Source organism: Betta splendens, chromosome 5, assembly GCF_900634795.4.
Source record: "Betta splendens chromosome 5, fBetSpl5.4, whole genome shotgun sequence".
Taxonomy (NCBI): Eukaryota; Metazoa; Chordata; class Actinopteri; order Anabantiformes; family Osphronemidae; genus Betta; species Betta splendens.
The window spans coordinates 12,102,936-12,124,243 of record NC_040885.2 but is presented as its reverse complement, the minus strand read 5'-3'; the positions used below and the strand labels follow the sequence as shown (position 1 = coordinate 12,124,243).

General features: G+C 44.9%; 4 protein-coding genes across 5 annotated transcripts; 2 read left to right on the top strand and 2 right to left on the bottom strand.

Annotated features, from left to right (window-relative positions):
* Positions 1-1,676, top strand: LOC114855678 (green-sensitive opsin-like). Of its 2 annotated transcripts, XM_029151031.3 has the most exons (5): positions 1-443; positions 561-729; positions 811-976; positions 1,049-1,288; positions 1,388-1,676. In XM_029151031.3, the coding sequence occupies exons 1-5, from the start codon at positions 59-61 to the stop codon at positions 1,484-1,486; spliced, it is 1,059 nt and encodes a 352-aa protein (XP_029006864.1). In that variant the 5' UTR covers positions 1-58; the 3' UTR covers positions 1,487-1,676. The 2 variants fall into 2 exon arrangements, with proteins under 2 accessions (XP_029006864.1, XP_055365051.1); XM_055509076.1 differs by having other exon boundaries at positions 811-1,288.
* A 2,046-nt stretch (positions 1,677-3,722) lies between these two features.
* Positions 3,723-5,629, bottom strand: LOC114855097 (green-sensitive opsin-like). Its single transcript, XM_029149917.3, has 5 exons — positions 5,162-5,629; positions 4,851-5,019; positions 4,595-4,760; positions 4,283-4,522; positions 3,723-4,207 (listed from the first exon to the last, which is right to left on the bottom strand). Exons 1-5 carry the CDS (start codon positions 5,544-5,546, stop codon positions 4,109-4,111), a joined length of 1,059 nt encoding a protein of 352 aa, XP_029005750.1. The 5' UTR covers positions 5,547-5,629; the 3' UTR covers positions 3,723-4,108.
* Positions 5,630-9,698: 4,069 nt separating this feature from the next.
* Positions 9,699-11,459, top strand: LOC114855098 (green-sensitive opsin-like). Its single transcript, XM_029149918.3, has 5 exons — positions 9,699-10,140; positions 10,247-10,415; positions 10,497-10,662; positions 10,747-10,986; positions 11,062-11,459. The coding sequence occupies exons 1-5, from the start codon at positions 9,756-9,758 to the stop codon at positions 11,158-11,160; spliced, it is 1,059 nt and encodes a 352-aa protein (XP_029005751.1). The 5' UTR covers positions 9,699-9,755; the 3' UTR covers positions 11,161-11,459.
* Positions 11,460-13,616: 2,157 nt separating this feature from the next.
* slc6a22.2 (solute carrier family 6 member 22, tandem duplicate 2) lies at positions 13,617-19,192 on the bottom strand. The gene is made up of 15 exons (XM_029149914.3): positions 19,037-19,192; positions 18,124-18,469; positions 17,902-18,036; positions 17,671-17,811; positions 17,494-17,578; positions 17,285-17,417; positions 17,072-17,206; positions 16,862-16,965; positions 16,660-16,784; positions 16,474-16,586; positions 16,267-16,404; positions 16,060-16,162; positions 15,891-15,991; positions 15,535-15,705; positions 13,617-14,989 (listed from the first exon to the last, which is right to left on the bottom strand). The coding sequence occupies exons 2-15, from the start codon at positions 18,287-18,289 to the stop codon at positions 14,849-14,851; spliced, it is 1,791 nt and encodes a 596-aa protein (XP_029005747.1). The 5' UTR covers positions 18,290-18,469; positions 19,037-19,192; the 3' UTR covers positions 13,617-14,848.
* Between the last annotated feature and the right edge of the window lie 2,116 nt (positions 19,193-21,308).

Here is a 21,308-nt window from a genome sequence, read left to right as displayed (position 1 = left end):
TCTCACTGTGCATCCACGCTGTTGGGCTGTTGGTGGCTCAACACATGCACTAGCAAAGATGGTGTGGGATAAAGGAATCGTCCCCAATGGCACCGAGGGCAAGAACTTCTACATCCCCATGAACAACCAGACTGGAGTCGTCAGGAATCCCTTTGAATACCAGCAGTACTATTTGGCAGATCCCATCTGGTTCAAGTTCTTAGCTCTCTACATGTTCTTCCTCATCTGCACCGGGACCCCCATCAACGGCCTGACGCTGTTGGTGACCGCTCAGCACAAGAGGCTCCGGCAGCCCCTCAACTACATCCTGGTCAACCTGGCTGTGGCCGGACTCATCATGTGCTGCTTTGGGTTCACCATCACCATCACGTCCGCTGTCAACGGCTACTTCATCCTGGGAGCCACAGCCTGTGCCGTGGAGGGCTTCATGGCCACACTCGGGGGTAAATCTCCAAATGTGTTCAATTATTGTAGCTTAAATATAAATGTGTCACCACTGACAAGGATGTAATTGGATTTGAACTGTGTGAAATGATACTGAGCTACTTTGTTACTTCCAGGTGAAGTCGCTCTCTGGTCTCTGGTGGTCCTGGCCATCGAGCGATACATTGTGGTCTGCAAACCCATGGGGAGCTTCAAGTTTACCGGGACTCACGCAGGAGCTGGAGTCATTTTCACCTGGATCATGGCTCTGTCCTGTTCCGCGCCACCACTTTTCGGCTGGTCCAGGTAATGAACACCTCACCCTCACGGTTTGCAGAACACCCAGCTTGTTCAGGTCTTGATGGTTCTCATTGAACCCGCACACAGGTACATCCCCGAGGGCATGCAGTGCTCCTGTGGACCCGACTACTACACCTTGGCCCCGGGCTACAACAACGAATCATACGTCATGTACATGTTTGCTGTGCACTTCTTCACTCCCGTCTTCATCATCTTCTTCGCTTATGGAAGCCTGGTGCTCACAGTCAAAGCTGTAAGTCAGTTACTCTACAAAATGGACTCAATCTTTGTTGTCAGTGCTAATGCATCTTCTGTTTTTCCCCAGGCGGCCGCCCAGCAGCAGGAGTCGGAGTCGACCCAGAAGGCCCAGAGGGAGGTGACCCGTATGTGCGTGTTGATGATCTTTGGCTTCCTAATAGCCTGGACGCCGTACGCCTCGTTCAGCGGTTGGATCTTCTTGAACAAAGGGGCTTCCTTCACGGCACTAACGGCCGCCATCCCTGCCTTCTTTGCAAAGAGCTCTGCTCTTTATAACCCCATCATTTATGTGCTGATGAACAAACAGGTTGGTTTCCACTCATATTCATCTACTTTCATGATTTGAGCATTTAAACCCATGCACGTCACAGGTCTTAATATACATTGTCTCTTGACTCTGTTCCAGTTCCGTAACTGCATGCTGAGCACCGTGGGCATGGGAGGCATGGTGGAGGACGAGAGTTCAGTTTCTGCCAGCAAAACTGAAGTGTCCTCCGTCTCTTAAATACAGACTGACCCTCAGAGATGTGAACGTTTGCCTGTGTGTTGTTCCTCTGACCTCAAATAACTGTGTTGTTGAGGGATGTCTGAACTGTTACATCTGGTTATGAATGACTGACCTTTGAGCAATGTTGGGTTCTTACTCGATCATAACATTGTACAAAAATAGCATAAATAAATAAATGCAAGCATGATATGAAAAGCGTCATAATAAGTTCATTTCTAGCATCGAGACCAAAGAGCAGCTGACGTATGGAGCCGCAGGGCTCAGGTTGAAGCAGTATTCACCAACTTGAGGCTTAAGATTTGAGAGCCGATTTACAAAAATTCCTAGTTTGATGAAGCCACATCACAGGTCGGGTCAGTGTAGCAGAAAAACAAACCTGTGAGTTACACGCTCCTGGACCTCTGCTCATTTAAAATCTAGGTTGTGTGTGTGTGTGTGTGTGTGTGTGTGTGTGTGTGTGTGTGTGTGTGTGTGTGTGTGTGTGTGTGTGTGTGTGTGTGTTTTTGTCCTGCTGGCTTGCGATGTGAAAAGTCATCTTAAGTCCAGAAGCACTCTCCTTTAAGCCTCTTAGCGGTGCCGTAGCTGTGGTTTTGGCTCTTCTGCCTTTCACCTGTCTCATCCGCTCACAAAGACTCACAAATGCCACATGGAAAAGTTAAGTTCCTTCTTTACTTCATAGTGGTCGAAAGCTGGTCCCCTGCCCTTGCTTGGGTTTTGTTACTTATCAGCCAACACAGTGTGTATGAGGCTCTCATAATTCCGGCACTGAAGGGTTAAGTAAGAATATCCAACAATTCAACAACGACACATTTTCCTGGTCAAAAACTCTTTACTATTATTATTACCTTTTATATTTTAATCCTTAGTAGCAGTTATGAAGGTGATGATGCACCAAGAGGAAAAATGCAGAGGACAAGTTTAATTAAACGTAATGTGTTTATGACCTAAATGCTGTTGAAGAAAGACTATGACTGAAAGCTATAACTGGCTTAGACCGCTAACCCCTCAGTTTAACAGGATTTCAGAGTGGAGCTTGTTTACATAGTAAAGCTGTGCAGCAGCAGCAGCAGCTCTGTGCATCTGCTGTAGCCTTAAATCTACTGTACATTCATTTACTGAAATTCAGTCATCTCTAACAAATTACTTATGAGCAAAGTGTGAAACTATTAAAACAGCAAGGTTAGGAATTTACAACTGCGAGAGACGTTGAGTAGCGGGTGACTTTATACTAAAAAGCTTCATTTGCCCATTTTGTTCACAGCAACCACTTGAGTGGGTATAAAGTAAAATAATCAGGTAACCCAGTTCCCACTGCCTGTGAAGGCGACATGACCATAAAACAATTTTAGGTCTTTTAATCTAGCTTTCAATGTCAGGGATGTGAAAAATGAAACACAGATTCATAAAGGGGAGAAAGTGAGAGATATAACATTCAAAGACATAAATGTCAGTGGGAAAATGTATTAAAACATAGAAGTAAAAATTTAAAAATAAAATATCTCTGAATAAAATCTTCAACTGTCTTTTTAAGGTCACCCTAACTGAGGAACCCTGAGTTTTGTAGGTTTTCATGGTACATTTAATGGTATGAACACTGAATGGGTACTATAGGGTTAAAGGTTCTTTCGCGTTGGTAAAACGTCCACGGGAAAAAGGGCCGTGCTGCTCTGGTGCTGGAGGTCCTCCTCAGACACAGATGTCCAGCAAGGAGCTGGTGGGGGGTCTGACGTACACGTGAACCTGTCACACAAATGCAAGTCATTCTGTGTTGACCTCTGTGTGATGACTCTCTATTTCTGAGGGGACCGGCACATGTTCCTACAGTAGGTGACGTCTTATCCCTGCTATTGTTCCAGTAAACTGGATTAACCTAATGTTGCTTTCCCACACTGCTATTCGTCTCAGCGCCACGGGCAGGTAATCCCGATGTCATAATGCCAGTTCTTATCCCCGCTCTGATCCTCGTTCAATTGGATTAAGCCAGATCTGGCTTTGCCACAGCCTTTTTGTCTCAGCGCTGTCATGATTAGATAATTGTGATGTCACCCTGAACTTGAGGCATCGCTTAAGGGAGGCGGCGCCCTCTACAGACCGGACGCCCAACATGCAGGAGCCTCTTAAGGAAACGCCAGAACTCACGTTTCATTAAAACCTTCTGTTAAGAACACGTGTGTGGTTCAAAGCAGACGTTTGAAGATTCTTTGGGTTTGAAATCAGCACAGGGACAACACGCTTCCATGCCTGCATTTATTCATCTAAATCTTATATATACAGCGTTTAAACTTGACCATGACCAACTCCAGCAAGTGGCACATTCATAATGTAAAAAAACAGGGATCGACTGTCGCATTGACGCGTTGTTTGATGGTGCTACGTGCAGAGATGACTCTGATGTTTCACATACTGTACCTGTGTGGTCAGACGTGTCTGCAAGAATTTAACGCTCACATCCAAGTGATGAACACTTCCTTCAAATAAAGGGGGAGAAAAAAAAAAAGCGGGTGATGAGTTTGTTCCTGAGGCCTTTTGCCACTGCTCAGTCCACGCATCGCTGGACTTCATTCCGTCTACGCTCGAACCCTTGACACGCCGGGAAGGAAAATGTCCACATGTGTGTATTTAAGAGACGGAGGACACTTCAGTTTTGCTGGCAGAAACAGAACTCTCGTCCTCCACCATGCCTCCCATGCCCACGGTGCTCAGCATGCAGTTACGGAACTGGAACGGAGTCAAGATGCAATGAACATACCAGCGTATAAAAAGCAAAACAGACAAATACGAGTGGAAACCAACCTGTTTGTTCAGCAGCACGTAAATGATGGGGTTGTAGAGCGCGGAGCTCTTCGCGAAGAAGGCAGGGATGGCGGCGGTCAGCGGGGAGAAGGCAGCGCCCTTGTTCATGAAGATCCAGGCGCTGAAGGTGGCGTACGGCGTCCAGGCCGTGAGGAAGCCCAGCACCATCAGGAAGCACATGCGGGTCACCTCCCTCTGGGCCTTCTGGGTGGACTCCGACTCCTGCTGCTGGGCGGCCGCCTGGGGAAAAACAGAAGATGCGTTAGCGCTGACAACAAAGACTGAGTCCATTTCGTAGAGTAACTGACTTACAGCTTTGACTGTGAGCACCAGGCTCCCGTATGTGAAGAAGATGATGAAGACGGGAGTGAAGAAGTGCACAGCAAACATGTACATGACGTATGATTCGTTGTTGTAGCCCGGGGCCAAGGTGTAGTAGTCGGGTCCACAGGAGCACTGCAACCCCTCCGGGATGTACCTGTGCAGGGGTTAAATAGGACCCATGAGCATTGAACCATGCACAGCTCCGCATCCATCGCGTTGACCGACTCGCTACAGCTGTTCTGACCTGGACCAGCCGAAAAGTGGTGGCGCGGAACAGGACAGAGCCATGATCCAGGTGAAAAACACTCCAGCTCCTGCGTGAGTCCCGCTGAACTTGAAGCTTCCCATGGGTTTGCAGACCACAATGTATCGCTCGATGGCCAGGACCACCAGAGACCAGAGAGACACCTGACCTGTAGGAGGAAAATGTGGAAAATGAGAATTTTCTTTCTGCAGGTGTGAAAATTAGGTTTGCGTTCAGGGCATTTGATGCATTTAAACGGTCCCGTCCTTTTTGGTTTATGGCTACAGTAGTAAACACGCTCGACTTCATACCCCCGAGTGTGGCCAAGAATCCCTCGAAGGTGCAGGCTGTGGCTCCCAGGATGAAGTAGCCATTGACAGCGGACGTGATGGTGATGGTGAACCCAAAGAAGCACATGATGAGTCCGGCCACAGCCAGGTTGACCAGGATGTAGTTGAGGGGCTGTCGGAGCCTCTTGTGCTGAACGGTCACCAGCAGCGTCAGGCCGTTGAGGGGGGTCCCGGTGCAGATGAGGAAGAACATGTAGAGAGCTAAGAGCTTGAACCAGATGGGATCCGCCATGTAATACTGGTCATACTCATAAGGGCTTCTGACCAAGCCCGTCCGGTTGGACATGGGGATGTAGAAGTTGTTGCCCTCGGTGCCATTAGGTTCAATTCCTTTATCCCACGCCATCGCTGCTGGATCGCTGTTCTGCTGCGCTTCGGTGCCAAAAGGTACGAACTCGGCCGATAGCGCAGGACGCAGGAGCTGCGGCGGCGCCCAATGTTTTTTATACCGCTTCGCTAACACCGCTGTCAAATTCCCAAAATAGGATTAGAGGATTGAGACGCATCACAGACGTTAAAAGTATAAAGTAATCTTAACAGCCTCAACTTAATCTTAGCTTCACTTCCAGGTCCACAGGAATCCTCTTAATTGCGATTTAAAAAAAGGAATTAAGTTCTGTCATCAGCTATTAAGTCATTATCTGAAAGAAACTCATTACAAACAAGCAGCTAAACCAAAGATACTGTATATAATATATTGAATAGTGGATATATTGATAATGAATATAATTTTGGTAAGTTTATTGAGAGCATAAATTGGCATCTATGTGCGTATTTTTAGGTTTTTTTTTTAATATTGACAAACAAGGACACAGTAATATTTACAGTATGTGATACTTTTCCAGGAGGTTGAAGTAAAGTGAGTAGAGTGTACACTGACATTCATTGATTTCTGTACTTCATTTTCTTATAACTTATTCATTTGGATTTGACTGGTTATAAGTGAATTGAACAGTAAACGTATGTCAAGTGTCTCGGTTCATTCATTACCTGCCGCATCACATAACTAATTGAGATTGGGACTTAAATTGGACTAATTTGCTGCGATCACTGGCTATAAAATAACGTTTAATTATTCATCTGTAAACAGAAGACAATCAATGTACTCGAGTCATTTAAGTCTATCGAAACTATGCCAACTTGATTAAACCTGATTGAAACTTGATTAAAGTACTTACAGCGTGTATCGATGCATTTACCAACGTAATCCTCTGAGCTGCTGCATCTGCATTTTGATATTTTATTTTAAGACTCACTGCTGAAAACTGTCTGACTGTGAGATCTATAGTAGACATGTATCTTCTGATAAAGTTTAAACATTATATATTTTGATATAAATATTATATATTAAATATTTACCATGGCTGAGCACTGTTGTCAGACTTATTACAGTGTTTCAGTGATATTTATTGTGTTTTTCTGCCAAACCCAGGTAACAGTGTGTTTAGCTGTGCTGTGACCTTCCTGTTACACAGCACAGGGGACAATTAGGAACAATTACTAAACAATCCAATGCGCTCCTAAATAAATTATTCTTGATTAAATTGACCTACATGCTTGCAATCTGCTAACCACAAGCTGTAAACCACTGATCCAGTGATCCACGGGCAAAGCCTAATGGACGCACGCCCTCAGGTGAACTCAACCTGGCAAATAAATCTCGCTGCAGCACAGGAAAGTGTTGTTTAATCGTTTAATCAACAACGGCTGCTGCTTCACAAAGGTTAGTCATCATCATCATACTATTGTTAATGTACTTAATATTATAATTCCTTTTATTATTAGCAGTATTTGTGTCGCATGTCCTAGTATTTTCCTCCTCTTATTATAGTTGAGCCCACTTTATTTTATTCCCTGCGTCGTACACTCGGCCCCTCCTGTTTGCAGTGCTTTGGTCTCTCTTCCTGTTTGCCCGCGTGCCCCCGGCTTTCATCTGCAGTCACCTCAGCATTCAGCAGCACATAAGCCAGCGGGCAGATTGATTTCTTGGTGGAGATTTGCGGCGCCTGTTTCCAGATTTTTCGCGTGCCTCTCTTCAACATTAAGCTGCTGAGCTTTACTTTTGTCGCAGCCTCTCCTCTTGTCATGTAAGTTTATTGCTTTGTTTTGTGTTTTATTCGTTTCGTTTGAGACCAATATTTTCCCATTTGACATTTGTTATGTTAATGTTTGGACCATGTTTTTACCACAGGCCTTTTATTCAAGTGATATTATTGCTCTCACTAAAGTAAAAGCATTACTTTTTGGAAACCTGAGACCCTGTGAAAATGATGTTTTGATCTGTTTTAATCTTTATCCAGACTTACCTTACACTGTACTTAATGTTGTACAAATGTTTTTCCCACAATGCATTGTGGCAGGAAGCCATTTTTAAGAGTCTGCCCTCACCTGCTTTTGTGCAACGTGTGTGTGTGTGTGTGTGTGTGTGTGTGTGTGTGTGTGTGTGTGTGTGTGTGTGTGTGTGTGTGTGTGTGTGTGTGTGTGTGTGTGTGTGTGTTTCAATAAACATCTTCAAACCTAAACTTTTATTGTTTGGCTCCTTAAGTTACAGCATCCCAGGATAAGTTTCATTACTTGCCACATCTTTAGGAAAGTCAGTGTAGCTTAATGTATCTATAAATATATAAACTTAGGTTTATAACCTATAAACCTAAAAATTCACAAGAGCTGATCTCCGACTTCTGAGCTTCTGATGAGGCGCCTAAAGACTATAGGACGGTTGCTACTGCCCCTTGCTGGTGTAGATGTAGAAGTGAAACGTTTCGTGTCTTCATCCATCACCACATTTGATCCCTTTTCTAATGAATTGTCACATGTTCTTATTTGTGGAGGAGGATGAAGCACATAATGAAACACTGTGTTTGCATGTAAGCTACTAATGACGGCATATACTGTAGTGATTTACATCCCTAGACAGGAAGCACTCAGTCATGATATAGTTAGGTTTATAAGACGGTGATCTCCTACAGTACTCAAATTCAGATGATATCATAACATATGAGTAGTGATGGATAAAACGTCTGGGCATGGGCCATATAGCCAGTGTGCTCTGCCTAATGGTTTTGTGTTGACACAGCAAGTTGGACTAATGGATCCATCTGTCAGTTACCTGGAAACTCAGGGACCCAGGGTTCCACTGCTTATGTGTATTATTGCTATTATTTAATGACAGTTGCCATGAACGTTACATCAATACAAATTATACAAACTAATTTATATTGCACTATTTATTTATCTTTTTTTTCCTTCTGAAATAAGTGCACATAATGCCATGAACCACTAGGTGGCGGTACAGCTTCACATCAAAAATCCTCCTCAGCCGTTTGCAATCTATAAGGTAGCAGATGTAGCAGATGCAAGTCTGCCAGCTGGAAATGTAAGAAATAACATATATACAGTAGCACATTTACATAGTACATTTTCCCTGCCATGAAAAGCTTTTGTAATTAAAATCTTGTAGATATATTCTGGGAAACTTCTGGGAGATCACGTCGCACTACCAATAATAACCAGCAGGCTCTGACCAAGTCACACACCGTAGATCATCGGATTCTCTCGCATGGTGAGCAGATCACAACAGGTCACACACAGCGCTCTCCTTATGTGATTACTCCACAAGCACACATACGCATGCACACAAACACACACACACACACACACACACACACACACACACACACACACACACACACACACACACACACACACATATATATATATATATATATATATATATATATATATATATATATATATATACGCATATAGAGAGAGAGAGAGAGGCCAATATTGGTGGACAGAGTCTTGGGGAATGAAAGTGTTGCTCAGGCTTAAGGAAGCAGACAAATGAGACAAGCCCTTCGCAGGCGTTTCCCCTATGCAGCTTGTGACATTAAGCTGTTGCCACATCACTGCCAGGCTCCTGCAGGTGAGACTCTGATGTTAATCCAGTCAGGATAATGACACCTAGGAAGCCTCCATATGGAGCCAGGCACTGACTGTGAAGGTGATGTAGTGCTGAGCTTCAAAGGAAGTTTGGAACTTAATAAAGTTATGCAATGAAATGCAGGACAAAAAAATATTGTTCATATACTGCATATGTCGGTATATATGAATGGGGACTAAAACTGTCAGCTCATTTGACGTTTAACATGTCGCCTGTACCAGTTCCCATCAGTGTCCTTGCTTTAAAGGTTAAATGCTGATAATAAACATGCATAAAGCAAAGCTAGTGTTGGTCATAATGGTCATAATAAGGTTGCTTTGGATAATGTCCTTAAAGCTGTTTGCTAAACTTAATTCCTGTTCTTAAATCGGGATTTGAAGGATTCCTCCGGACCTCGAAACTGGAGCAAATTAGTTCGGGTTTGAGCTGTTTATCCGGTCTTAGGATTAATTGCTGACCTTTTTGACTTGTTTTACTTCGCAATCCCATAATCCTATTTTGGCAAACTGACAACAGAACTAATGCAGAGGTATAAAAATCAGTCTGCGCGTCGCTGCTGCTTGTGTCCATCGGCAGCGTTGGGTTGGGCAGAAGTACAAACTAGCTACGATGGCGTGGGATAAAGGGATTCAGCCCAATGGCACCGAGGGCAGGAACTTCTACATCCCCATGTCCAACCGGACCGGGATTGTTAGGAGCCCTTTTGAATACCAGCAGTACTATTTGGCGGATCCCATAATGTTCAAGCTCTTAGCTTTCTACATGTTCTTCCTCATCTGCACCGGGACCCCCATCAACGCTCTGACTTTGTTCGTGACCGCTCGGCACAAGAGGCTCCGACAGCCCCTCAACTACATCCTGGTCAACCTGGCTGTGGCCGGACTCATCATGTGCGCGTTTGGGTTCACCATCACCATCACGTCTGCGCTGAATGGCTACTTCATCCTGGGAGCCACAGCCTGTGCCGTGGAGGGCTTCATGGCCACACTCGGGGGTAAAAACATCCATTCATTTATCATGAAGCCGTTTTAATGGTGTGAGCACTGACCTGAACGCCACCTGAAACCAAACTGTTTACTTGATGCCTCGTTTCTCTGCAGGTGAAGTCGCTCTCTGGTCTCTGGTGGTCCTGGCCATCGAGCGATACATTGTGGTCTGCAAACCCATGGGAAGCTTCAAGTTCAGCGGGACTCACGCAGGAGCTGGCGTCCTCTTCACCTGGATCATGGCTCTGGCCTGTGCTGCGCCTCCACTCTTTGGTTGGTCCAGGTAATGAACACCTTGACCTGGTGATGGTGGGGAAGCTCCTTACACAGTGCTGGTAACTGGTTCTGGCTTGGTCCCACACAGGTACCTCCCTGAGGGCATGCAGTGCTCCTGTGGACCCGACTACTACACTTTAGCTGAAGGCTTCAACAACGAATCATACGTCATCTACATGTTTGTTGTCCACTTCTTCACTCCAGTCTTCATCATTTTCTTTGCTTACGGTAGCCTCGTGCTCACAGTCAAAGCTGTACGTCTCATTTATTCCCTACACAGTAGCTGCTTCTCCTTTAAAGCTCTTCTCTGGACCTTAACTTTTTCTGTTTTTCTTCAGGCGGCCGCGAAGCAGCAGGAGTCAGAGTCCACCCAGAAGGCCCAGAGGGAGGTGACCAATATGTGCGTGTTGATGGTGCTCGGCTTCCTAATAGCCTGGACGCCGTACGCCACGTTCAGCGGCTGGATATTCATGAACAAAGGGGCTTCCTTCACGGCCATGACCGCCGCCATCCCTGCCTTCTTCGCAAAGAGCTCCGCGCTTTACAACCCCATCATTTACGTGCTGATGAACAAACAGGTTGGTTTCCACTCGTATTTGTCTGTTTTGCTTTTTATATGCTGGTATCTTCATTGCCTCTTGACTCCGTTCCAGTTCCGTAACTGCATGCTGAGCACCGTGGGCATGGGAGGCATGGTGGAGGACGAGAGTTCAGTTTCTGCCAGCAAAACTGAAGTGTCCTCTGTCGCCTAAATACAAAGACGTTCTCATGTATGAACATTTTTCTGCTTTCTTTCTGATACGGACTAATCTCTTAAGTGAACTGGATGACCTTCTGGACTTTTGCTCCTGGATCAAAGACCATTCATCATAATTGTTTGTCATGTTGATGTCTGTCAGCACAGGATTGTGTGTGCGCTCTTTGACTTCACCTGTCTGAGACGTAAACAACAAGTGTGCAACTCAAATCTCTGTTTGTCAAATACTGGAAATGGTCATCGTGAATTGTACACATTGTATATAAAAGTAGTATATAAATAAAGGCATGCATTGAAAAATGTTGTTCAATGAGTTCATTTAAAACCTCAGGCTGCAAAATCCTTTACTTTATTTAGTAAATTAATGAAGAAAATCAGGTAAACATAAAAACATGCAGTCCGGCTGTCAGTGCGAGGCTGAGGAGGATGGTGCTGAGTGGGACATGGAACGTGCTCCATGAAAGGCTTGTAGCTGGAGCAGAGATGAGTCGCTCAGTATCTGTAACCAACAAACCTGCAAATTCCAACTTGTGCAGTCAGAAAATTAAGTTTCCTTGAACATATTTGAATAAATGTTATTCAAAAGTGTGAATGTTAAGGAGAAGAACAGATGGGAGTAGAGGTTTACTTTTAGTATGTTGTGTGTTTAAGGGGACTGAGTGAACGAAACCTGATGTCTAAGACGTGTATAAACAGTAAATGAGACTGAATCATGCACTTTTAATTAAGCATAACATGTTTATGACCCAAACACTTAATGGAAGACTGAGAGTGAAACCTATAATTTGCTTAGGTCACTATCCATTTACTTTCAATGCCACTGTCATTTTCTTAATAGGATTTCAGGGAGGAGGCCGATCTGCAGGATAAAGCTGTGTAAAGCAGATCTTCCATTGGTTTTAGATCTTTCCTTTTCACTTTCATCTTTGTTTGAGCTCCTTTAACATACTGGAAGAGGCCAATGTTTAAGATTTTGCCTCACGCACAAAAGGGGTGAGACAAAATTTGAGTAACAACATAATTGAGTTTGTGGCCAAAGTTTTTAGAAATAGTGGATCCACTCACAAACCAGACAAAAACAGCAGGGGAACATTTGACCGCTGCTGCAACAGGGTCACTAATTTTCACTAACGGTGCAAATTCAGCCCTTTATATGCATTGTACTTTGAAATAGTAAAGGCCCAGGGAGTCCTGTACCACTGTAAACAGGACAGTCCCAATGAGACGATGGTGTTTATGTCATTTGATATGAAATGTGTTTTGTCTTTTTTAACCTCATCATAAAAATCTAGTTTTTGCAAACAAACATTAACAGCATTAGAGATCGATCCTGCAACCACAAACTGTTGCTCCAACTTTTGCAAACTGAATTTAGATTAATATAATTATATTGTTACTGAGTCACACAGACTCTGAGTCATGCTGGCTTAGCAACTTGAAAATACTTGAAATATTATTTTACCGCTGAGCAAACATTCCTCTTAATGGAACACATCAAATGTTGACAATAGCCAGCTCCGTCCGTGCAATGTCAAAAGATAACACAATCATGTCAGTGTCCAAACAGGAAAACCATCTGCTGCCCAACTCTCCTGAGCAGGCCCAGTCCCACGAGTGGGATTTCCACACCAAGAAGCTTGTGTTCATCTGCTTACTCGCTTACAGCGTCCAAAAATTGCCACCAGAAGCTGTTAAACCAGGGTCGTCCCTCTCAAATCTTCAACTCTCACTAATTGGATTCACACCTTGCTCATGACTAAGAGCAGGTTGCCAGTGTGTCAGGGCGCACATCGCAGGGACACCTGTCTCCTTCAATTCACATCATTGGTCTTTAAGGGCAGAGACTGAAGGTCAGAGTGCACTGTTATGTATCATGATCGCATGGGAGAACCTCATGCTGTGGTCAGTGGAGGAAAAGGATTAGTAAAGCATGCGCTTGTTTTTGGACCTTTACCTGTATTAGATAAGCTAAAAACCTCTTTAAAATAAAGAAATATAATAACAATGTACACAGGATTGATTCAGCCTGATTGATAACTATTTGAATGGTCCGGGGTTTTAGTTGCTCACTGTCAGAGCGGAGCTCTAAATCAGACTGGTGCTGACGCCTGCAGGTGCTTTAAAGCCAGAGGCAGGTGAGAAGCCTAAGGAAGCTCGGATCAGAAGTGGGCCTGTGTCATGTGAAGTCACGCGTAAACATCAGGTAATTGGGATTAGCTTCTTCTTCACAGCTATGGAAGTGCTTAGCACACTCCTGTGACGGCTAAGTCCGCTGAGACTGTAACAGGAAGTCCCGGGTTGTGGTCAGGTAAACATGTTACGCTCCCGATAGACAGGACAGCACCACATAAGGAACTGTCTGTTCATACATTCAGTTAAAGAAATGTACGTAATAATCAAAACGGTAAAAACATCTAAGATTTAAACACATTATTATTATAACTGTGGGGATGCAAAACATTATTATTTATTAATATTAACATTTTTACCAACATTCTGCTTTTTTATTATTATTATTTCAGCTAAGAAATCTTCTAATTAAAGGAGACATGAGAGCACAATAATCAGGATGAAGGGCTGTTAAAGCCACCTGTTATATTATATATCATATTTACAATATTTTTACACCCTGTCTTATTTCTGTCAGCACAATAATCAAATTTACATCGCTTTACCTTTAAATACCAACAAGCACTTGTTCAGCTCAGTTTATTATCAGCAATGTCAAAAATAATATATGAAAGTAAGTTCACATGTATTCTCAGTATCCACAAATGTTGACATAAGGTAAGTTACATTTTGCAACAATGTAATCAAGAGGCAGCGGCCATTCTGATGATGGGAATAAAATAAATTCTCAAGGCTGCAGCGCCACCGTGTGGACAAAACCTGGAGAGGCTGTTTAATATCAGGGACGTGGAGTATTCACTAAACTACTGCATGCTTGACTGTTTGTTAAAAGTAGTCGGGTAAGTAGTTCTGCAGGTAAACATGTAAAGACAAAACTGATTCCTTTGTTCCTTCATATAAAGTGGAGCCATGTCACTCATAACAATAACATAACAATCACAGCACTGTAAAAAAACATTACTTTGTCTTAGCTCAGTTTTACAGACAGACCTAATAGACTGTAGTATTGTGTCATTTTGTTGGACGATGCCCTAAAGTGACGTCAGTTTCCAGTCTGGTTAATGTCATTTTAGGGGCCGCCTGGTGAATATTTTAATGATGTCAGGAGCTGGACGACTAAACCTTCATAGTTGTAGATGCTTGTAAACAAAGACAAATCATGCACATTCTGAGAATTAGTGTCACTACAGTCAGATCAAAAAGCCTGGAGTCATCCTTCAAAATCACATTACTTCTATAATTAAGACAACGTTCTGCCATTATGCAGAGTTATGGATTTCATATCTCAAGCACACTCTGATACACTGATCATCCTTCATTTATAGCATCCTTCATCTATATTACACTGACATGGACATGTGAACATATCACTCAACTTTGTTGGCTCACAGCAGCAGAAAATCCTGTACGTAATGGTTTAGTCCATGATTCATCTCTGACCTGTTCACTGGGTCATCTCGTAATCCTTTGGATGCACCAGCAGAGGATGCAGGTCTTCTTCAGTAGCGTCCATCAGATGACCTGGGGTCGGCCTGGACTGACTTGAATTAACATTAAATAAGAGATGAGCTCTGATCTTCGGGTGTGCGCAGTGTGTAGAAGCCAGTGAACGTCTGAAATGCTGCAGAATTGGTTGCTTTCTTTAATGTTGAGCTTGGTAAGTCCTTGGCTGGAGAGCACAGGATCGTCAGCCTCTGTGTGAAGTAAAAGAGAAGCTCTCCAGTAATATTGTACTATGTTGACTATTTTCCATAACTGACCATCAGTCGTCATGGCCGTGGCTCATGGTTCAATAATAACAGCAGATGTAATGCAGCTGCAGCACGGATGGGCGTGCTTTCCTTGTACTTTCATTGTTTATTCTAGCAACTTGAGGAGTACACGTACATTGAAGTTGGCTGAATAAGACTTTGATAGAGTAACAGTAGCGGACGGGAAGCAGTATTTAAGTTTGCGGATGATGTACAGTCTTCGGTGGCTGATGTGCTGACCCGACAGCCACAGGCTCTCTCTGCTTTATGTCGCACCACCAGCTGACTAATGTAATCTACCAGGATGATTACAGCATCAGTCATTTCAGAAAATACACCAACACAAAATGCTCCTGTGTCGCGGCCGCAGGCGGAGGGGGAGGAGGACGGAGGGCAGGGGTCTGGATGGCTCAACAAACACACACATTAAAATGTTCTACTCCGTTCTGGCCTCAGGTCAGTTTGTTACAGGGCCTTTAGAGCTGTACCTGTCTCAGCGTTCCTGGAGTGGCCGTCACGGCGTACAGCATCCACAGAGGGACCAGCAGCGTAGACGACAGAGTGAAAAAGCCTCCGATGGCGTAGCCCCACCACGGGTACTCATAGGTGCTGTTGAACTTGAGCGGCGTGTATTTGACCAGCGAGAAGAGGAACGTGCACTAAAAGAGCCCACGGAGAGAAAAGCAGAGACATTTGTGTTACACATAGAAAAAGCAACATCACACTGGCTGTGTGTGTGTGTGTGTGTGTGTGTGTGTGTGTGTGTGTGTGTGTGTGTGTGTGTGTGTGTGTGTGTGTGTGTGTGTGTGTGTGTGTGTGTGTGTGTGTGTGTGTGGATACTCACAGCACAGACGAGCGGCGTAAAGTACTGCCAACAGTACTTCATGAGCGGCCACGGTCGATATCCAATCATGGCCTCTATGTTGTCGTAGTGCTGATCGGCACCTGAGGATCAGAGGTGGTGGGTTGGTCAATGTTCAGCTTTGTGCAAAGGATCTCAGCGCTCTTCTTACCGTAGATCCATCCAATACAGACAGACTGGAAAATTGCAAAGAACAGCAGCGTCATCCCGCTGCAGGCATAGTAGTCAAACAGCTGGAAAATATAAAGGCCTCCCTGGAATCGACACGTACATGAACACATATTAAACACACAGATGTCTTTTAGTAACTGTGAATAAAAGCTCTTTCCTTTCTTTGTACAGAAATCGCGTCGCTCACCTCTGTCACCATCAGAAGGCCAACAAGAAAACTTCCTGCATTGATCCCAAGGAGAAGGAGCTTACGCCGACAGCCATTGTGAAAAAACGCTGGATACATGTCGGAGATGGTTGTGACCAGGGACTCCTGATACACAAACTGTGGGAATGAAACAGACCCGTCACTTGGAATGAAGTGCGACATAGATCAATGGATGTGACCTCGTACCTCGCTGTCCAACCCGAGGAATATCAGCATAATGAAGAAGAAGATCGCCCAGAGCTGAGGCAGCGGCATCAAGGCCACCGCGCGAGGGTACGCGATGAACGCCAGCCCCGGACCTGCAGGAGCGCACGGAGCCCGTCATGCTCCAGAACTGGAGTCCGTTAAGGTTCTACCGGGCGCCACCAGTACCTGACTCAGCCACCAGCGATATGTCCACATTCTGCTCCTTGGCCATGAACCCGAGCACGGAGAAGATGGCGAAGCCGGCCACGAAGCTGGTGAGGCTGTTCAACAGGCACAGGTACACGCAGTCCCTGGGGGAGGGAGCGATGGTGAGAACACGCGGCGCCTGTGAGCACAAGCTCAACGCAAACGGAGGGAGGGAACCGACCTGTAGCAGTTGTTGTTGTACTTGTTGTAGCTTCCTAAAGACGTCAGGACGCCCGTGCAAACACCGTAGGAGTAGAAGATCTGGCTGCCGGCATCCATCCACACCTAGAAATGATGATGATGATGATGATGATGATGATGATGATGATGATGATGATGATGATGATGATGATGATGATGATGATGATGATGATGATGATGATATCGGTACCTCTGGATCAGAGAGCCGCGATGGGTCCGGGTAGAGGTAGAAGATGATCCCGTCCTTGGCACCAGGCAGCGTGAGACCACGAACGAGCAGCACGATCAGCATCACGTACGGAAACGTGGCGGTGAAGTAGACCACCTGCACCCACACCAGACTCCGCGTCACGTCCTGAGCGTTTCCACACGCCATGAACCAAGGTTAACGCCGCTGACGCACCTTCCCCGTGGTCTTGACTCCGTTCCAGATGCAGAAGTAGCACACAGTCCAGGCCAGGAGCAGACAAAGGGCCAGGTCCCAGCGAACGCTCCCCATTGTGTCGATTCCACTGGACAAACCCAAGATTCTCCGTCTGCAGTAGAGTTCGTAATAGAACACGCCACAAAAACAAGAAGCCGTAAAGGATTAAAGCCCTTTTTGATACTCACTCCCAGAACTCCACAACTGAAGACGTGCCGTTTCCATCCAGCTGCTGGGGGGAGGTTTGATTGTGTCCGAACTCGAAGCAGCCGACTTAGAAGGAAAGAGCAAGAATCGCACAGAATCGTTGGCAAAAAGCGCCGCGGTTTGTGTTGGCGAGGGAGAATAACGGCGAGGTTCGCTACCTGTGTTCCAGCTGTTGTGACAACTGGACCACGGAAGCTCAGCCCTGAAGCATGAAAAGAGGTAGAGAAAGGTCCAGGCCAGAATGATGATGTAATACACGCCCGTGTACAACACAACCACCTGGCTGCCGTAGCCCACACCTGTGGACACAAGGAAGTGCTCTTATGGTTTGTGTTCATGTGCCATTTGTATTTGTGTAGCTGAAAACTACAACTACTGTGACGGTTTGCCTTCAAAGAGAGGGCAGAGCTTTCTCCAGCACGTGATGCCGCCCTGACTGGTGAACTGGCCCAGAGACGTCTCCAGGAAGAAGAGTGGGATCCCACAGGTGAACAAAAACAGAACATAAGGGATGAAGAAAACCCCTGCGAGGCCGGAGTAAAGAGAGACGATCAGCTTGCACAATGTAATATTGATTGTGGCGCGTGACGCTGATGAGCGTGAACCTGCACCTCCTCCGTTTTTGTAGCACAGGTACGGAAACCTCCAGACGTTCCCCAGGCCGACTATGTGTCCAGCCACTGCCAGGATGAACTCCACCCTGTTGGCCCACTGCTCTCTCTGCTGGGCTCTGGGCGGCGTCGGCTCCGGGCCCCTCCCGGGGCTCGGCCCACTCATTTTCACCTGCGGGTTTTTGTTCCGCCGCCCGTCAACGCTCACAGCTCTGCTCTCCTGAAACCTGACACGAGCAGACGGCGAAACCCTCCGTCTGTTTGTGTGAGCATCACAGGGGGGTCGGGGGGAGGTTTAGAGCAGCACCACTGCACCTCATCCAGAGGCTGAGGTCTGGAGTCCAAACTAAAAGCACACAGGAAAACAATTTCATTAACACTGACATTATTTGCACATTCAGCAATGCAGCAGGCAGGAAAACTACTTTATATTGTCAACAGTCAGTTTGAGATCATTGTAGGTGTAGGTCAAGTAGAAAGTTGACGTCTGCTCAGGCCCAGGTCTGTAAACTGGGTCTGTGTAAATCATCAACTAAGATGAGATCAAATAAGATACAGTGAAACTTTATGTCCCACAACTGGAAAATCTGCATTCTTAGAGCAGCACTCGAGAAATGCAGAGGAAGCAGGAGGTATGAGACAGCTTGAAAAGACGCGTCTGTCGTCCCTGAAGGGTGGACGCCGCTCCGGCCAGTTAATTAACCAGTCATCTTCCTCATGACTTAACAGCACATACAGGACCGCGTCAGACAGCAGTCACCAGCGACAGCTGTGTCAGCAGCTGCGTCGGCACGCTCCACCACACTCATCTTCTGCACGCTCCAGCCACAGACGGCCGTGAGCGTAAAAATAGCGTAAATAAATAAATAACGTTTTTTCTCTCCATCTCGAACGTGCATGATGCTAACTTTACCTTGAGTTGTCGTGACTTGCTTAGGTGTTGCTTCCTCCTCCTCTCTAAGGTGAGTGAAATCAGTTTCTGTCTGGAAACTGGTGGCCACTGAAACTGACAGAACCGGTCTCCTTTGTTGAAGAGCGCACACACTCACACACGCACACACGCACACACACACACACACACACACACACACACACACACACACACACACACACACACACACACACACACACACACTTACACACAAGATAAACTCATAGCCACATGGAGGCTTTTCCTTTATCTTGTCTCCACAGACGGCGTGAAACATATTTGTTCGTTTGTTTTTACATTTGTTGCATTTGAAGAAACTGGGTCACATCCAAATATCAGTGATTCAGTTTAATAACTCACCAACACCGTAAAAAAAGAAAAAAAAATTAAATTGCCTTTTTTGCATTTTTTGCAGCAGTGGCTCATGTTTCACTAAGGCACTAGAGGGAGCTAATGATTTGGAGAAGCGCTTACTCCTCAAACCTAAGCACATTTTGTTTAGTTCAAACAAGACTAAATATTAAGCACATATAAATATTAAATGCCAGGTCATTATTTGATCTGCTTTATGTGGGATTCGTTGACTTATTTGTGTAAGCTCTTAAAACCTGCAAAGTGCCTTGATTTAACTTTTGTCAATACAGTATATAAATAAAACCGAACTTAATTAAAGCTTAAACTTCATGTTATTTTTCATTACAAACACATGCTCTTCTCTGTTCATGTTTAAAATATTTAATTGAAAAGTTAAAAGTAAAGATATTTATTACATTTGCCTTTGTTTTTGTTACAGACTGACACTGGACTGGACGGGAACACACGCATTATTGTTTTATTAAACAAACTGACACTGACACAGAGAAACACAAACAGAAAGAAATTCAGGAAACACAATGAAGAGAAAACGCTGCGTTTGCAAAACAGGAGCCAAAAAAACAAACTGACTGACTCGCATATTGACCTAATGATAACAAGAGAGCATGGGGTCATCGTGGATCACACACTAGTAATGGCAAACAAGAAGAAGAGGTGGTACATACACAGACTAACAGGGAACTGGACCACACCTGACTGGGGAACACGGGAACCACAGAGATCACCCACTACAGTCCTCTACCGCCACCTATGGGTTGGGAGGAGCTACAGCCTTGTTAGTAACACCCCCCAACCCACACAGGCACTTGAAACCTGATTTAGAATTGAAATATGGGCAGATGGCAGAAACAGCTGTCTTCACAGCAGGCAGAGGACAGTAGAACAAATCCAGAAATCCAGGATTCAAGTGCAACAGATTCACCCAAGGGTCACACAGTTACAGTCGGGTGCTTTATATGCAAGAAGGTACTTCATCAACTTTTATGATGATGTTTTATGAGCATGTGTGTGGTTATGCGCAGCTTATAGGCAGCTTTTTATATGTTAACTGTAAGAGATCAATAGCACATTTATTAGCCATTAATATGTCAGCGTGTTGTTTTGAGTCAGCGACCACAAACTGACTGGTGCTTGGTAAATATAACCCAGTATTATTGCAACACGCTATGTGCTGATGAAGGTTGTATTGAACTGGGATGTCTGAGTGTTCACGTCTGCATGTGTCTGCGCAGCCATCTGAACAAACATAAGCTGGTGTGGGGCCGCGCTGACTCTCCGTCCTGGGTGTCTTCAATATGTAAAGTAAATAAATCCTGACAGCCTGTGTTTACACTGGGTGGAATTGCTCAAGTGGGTTTAAATATGAAGCCCATGCTTCACTGGCCCTAAATTTAAAATAGCCAAAAAGTACATAATTTAAATAGTAATTCAACTATTATGGGTCTCTAGAGCAGCGTTATGTTGAGATATAATAAAGCATGATGCACTTCCATCCATCCATTACCATATCACTTACCGTGTTAGGGGTCACGGCCTTCTGGAACCCGTCCCAGCAGGAAGGGAGAGGACACTCCGTCCAGGCTGCACAAAAATGTTCTTGACAAAAATAACTCAGGTCGTTACATAGGCCATAAATTTTACTCTGTGTTTTCTAGGTTACAGCCAAAATTGCAAATCATGATGATGTGAAACATAAACCAAAGCTCAATTAGCTTTAATCAAACCGCACGAGGCAACGGTAAAATCTGAGGGTGAAATGTGTGTAACTCAATTCAAACACCCGTTAAGTCAGGAGATGGTGTTGCTTCACTACTCTTCACCACCACGGTTGGCTACGATAACTCATTAACGAGGAGGAGGATGATGTGGACAGCATCTT

Bases quoted from the DNA above. Each gene is read 5' to 3' on its own strand.
- LOC114855097 (XM_029149917.3), bottom strand. From the start codon at position 5,546: ATGGCGTGGGATAAAGGAATTGAACCTAATGGCACCGAGGGCAACAAC. The intron at 4,523-4,594 runs GTAAGTCAGTTA...GTTTTTCCCCAG, and splicing joins TGGTGCTCACAGTCAAAGCT to GCGGCCGCCCAGCAGCAGGA. The intron at 4,208-4,282 runs GTTGGTTTCCAC...ACTCCGTTCCAG, and splicing joins ACGTGCTGCTGAACAAACAG to TTCCGTAACTGCATGCTGAG.
- LOC114855098 (XM_029149918.3), top strand. From the start codon at position 9,756: ATGGCGTGGGATAAAGGGATTCAGCCCAATGGCACCGAGGGCAGGAAC. The intron at 10,141-10,246 runs GTAAAAACATCC...GTTTCTCTGCAG, and splicing joins CTTCATGGCCACACTCGGGG to GTGAAGTCGCTCTCTGGTCT. The intron at 10,987-11,061 runs GTTGGTTTCCAC...ACTCCGTTCCAG, and splicing joins ACGTGCTGATGAACAAACAG to TTCCGTAACTGCATGCTGAG.
- slc6a22.2 (XM_029149914.3), bottom strand. From the start codon at position 18,289: ATGAGTGGGCCGAGCCCCGGGAGGGGCCCGGAGCCGACGCCGCCCAGA. The intron at 17,207-17,284 runs GTGCGTCAGCGG...GTGTGGGTGCAG, and splicing joins GAGTCAAGACCACGGGGAAG to GTGGTCTACTTCACCGCCAC. The intron at 16,405-16,473 runs GTACGAGGTCAC...TCATTCCCACAG, and splicing joins TCCTCGGGTTGGACAGCGAG to TTTGTGTATCAGGAGTCCCT.
- LOC114855678 (XM_055509076.1), top strand. From the start codon at position 59: ATGGTGTGGGATAAAGGAATCGTCCCCAATGGCACCGAGGGCAAGAAC. The intron at 444-560 runs GTAAATCTCCAA...TGTTACTTCCAG, and splicing joins CTTCATGGCCACACTCGGGG to GTGAAGTCGCTCTCTGGTCT. The intron at 730-810 runs GTAATGAACACC...ACCCGCACACAG, and splicing joins CCACTTTTCGGCTGGTCCAG to GTACATCCCCGAGGGCATGC.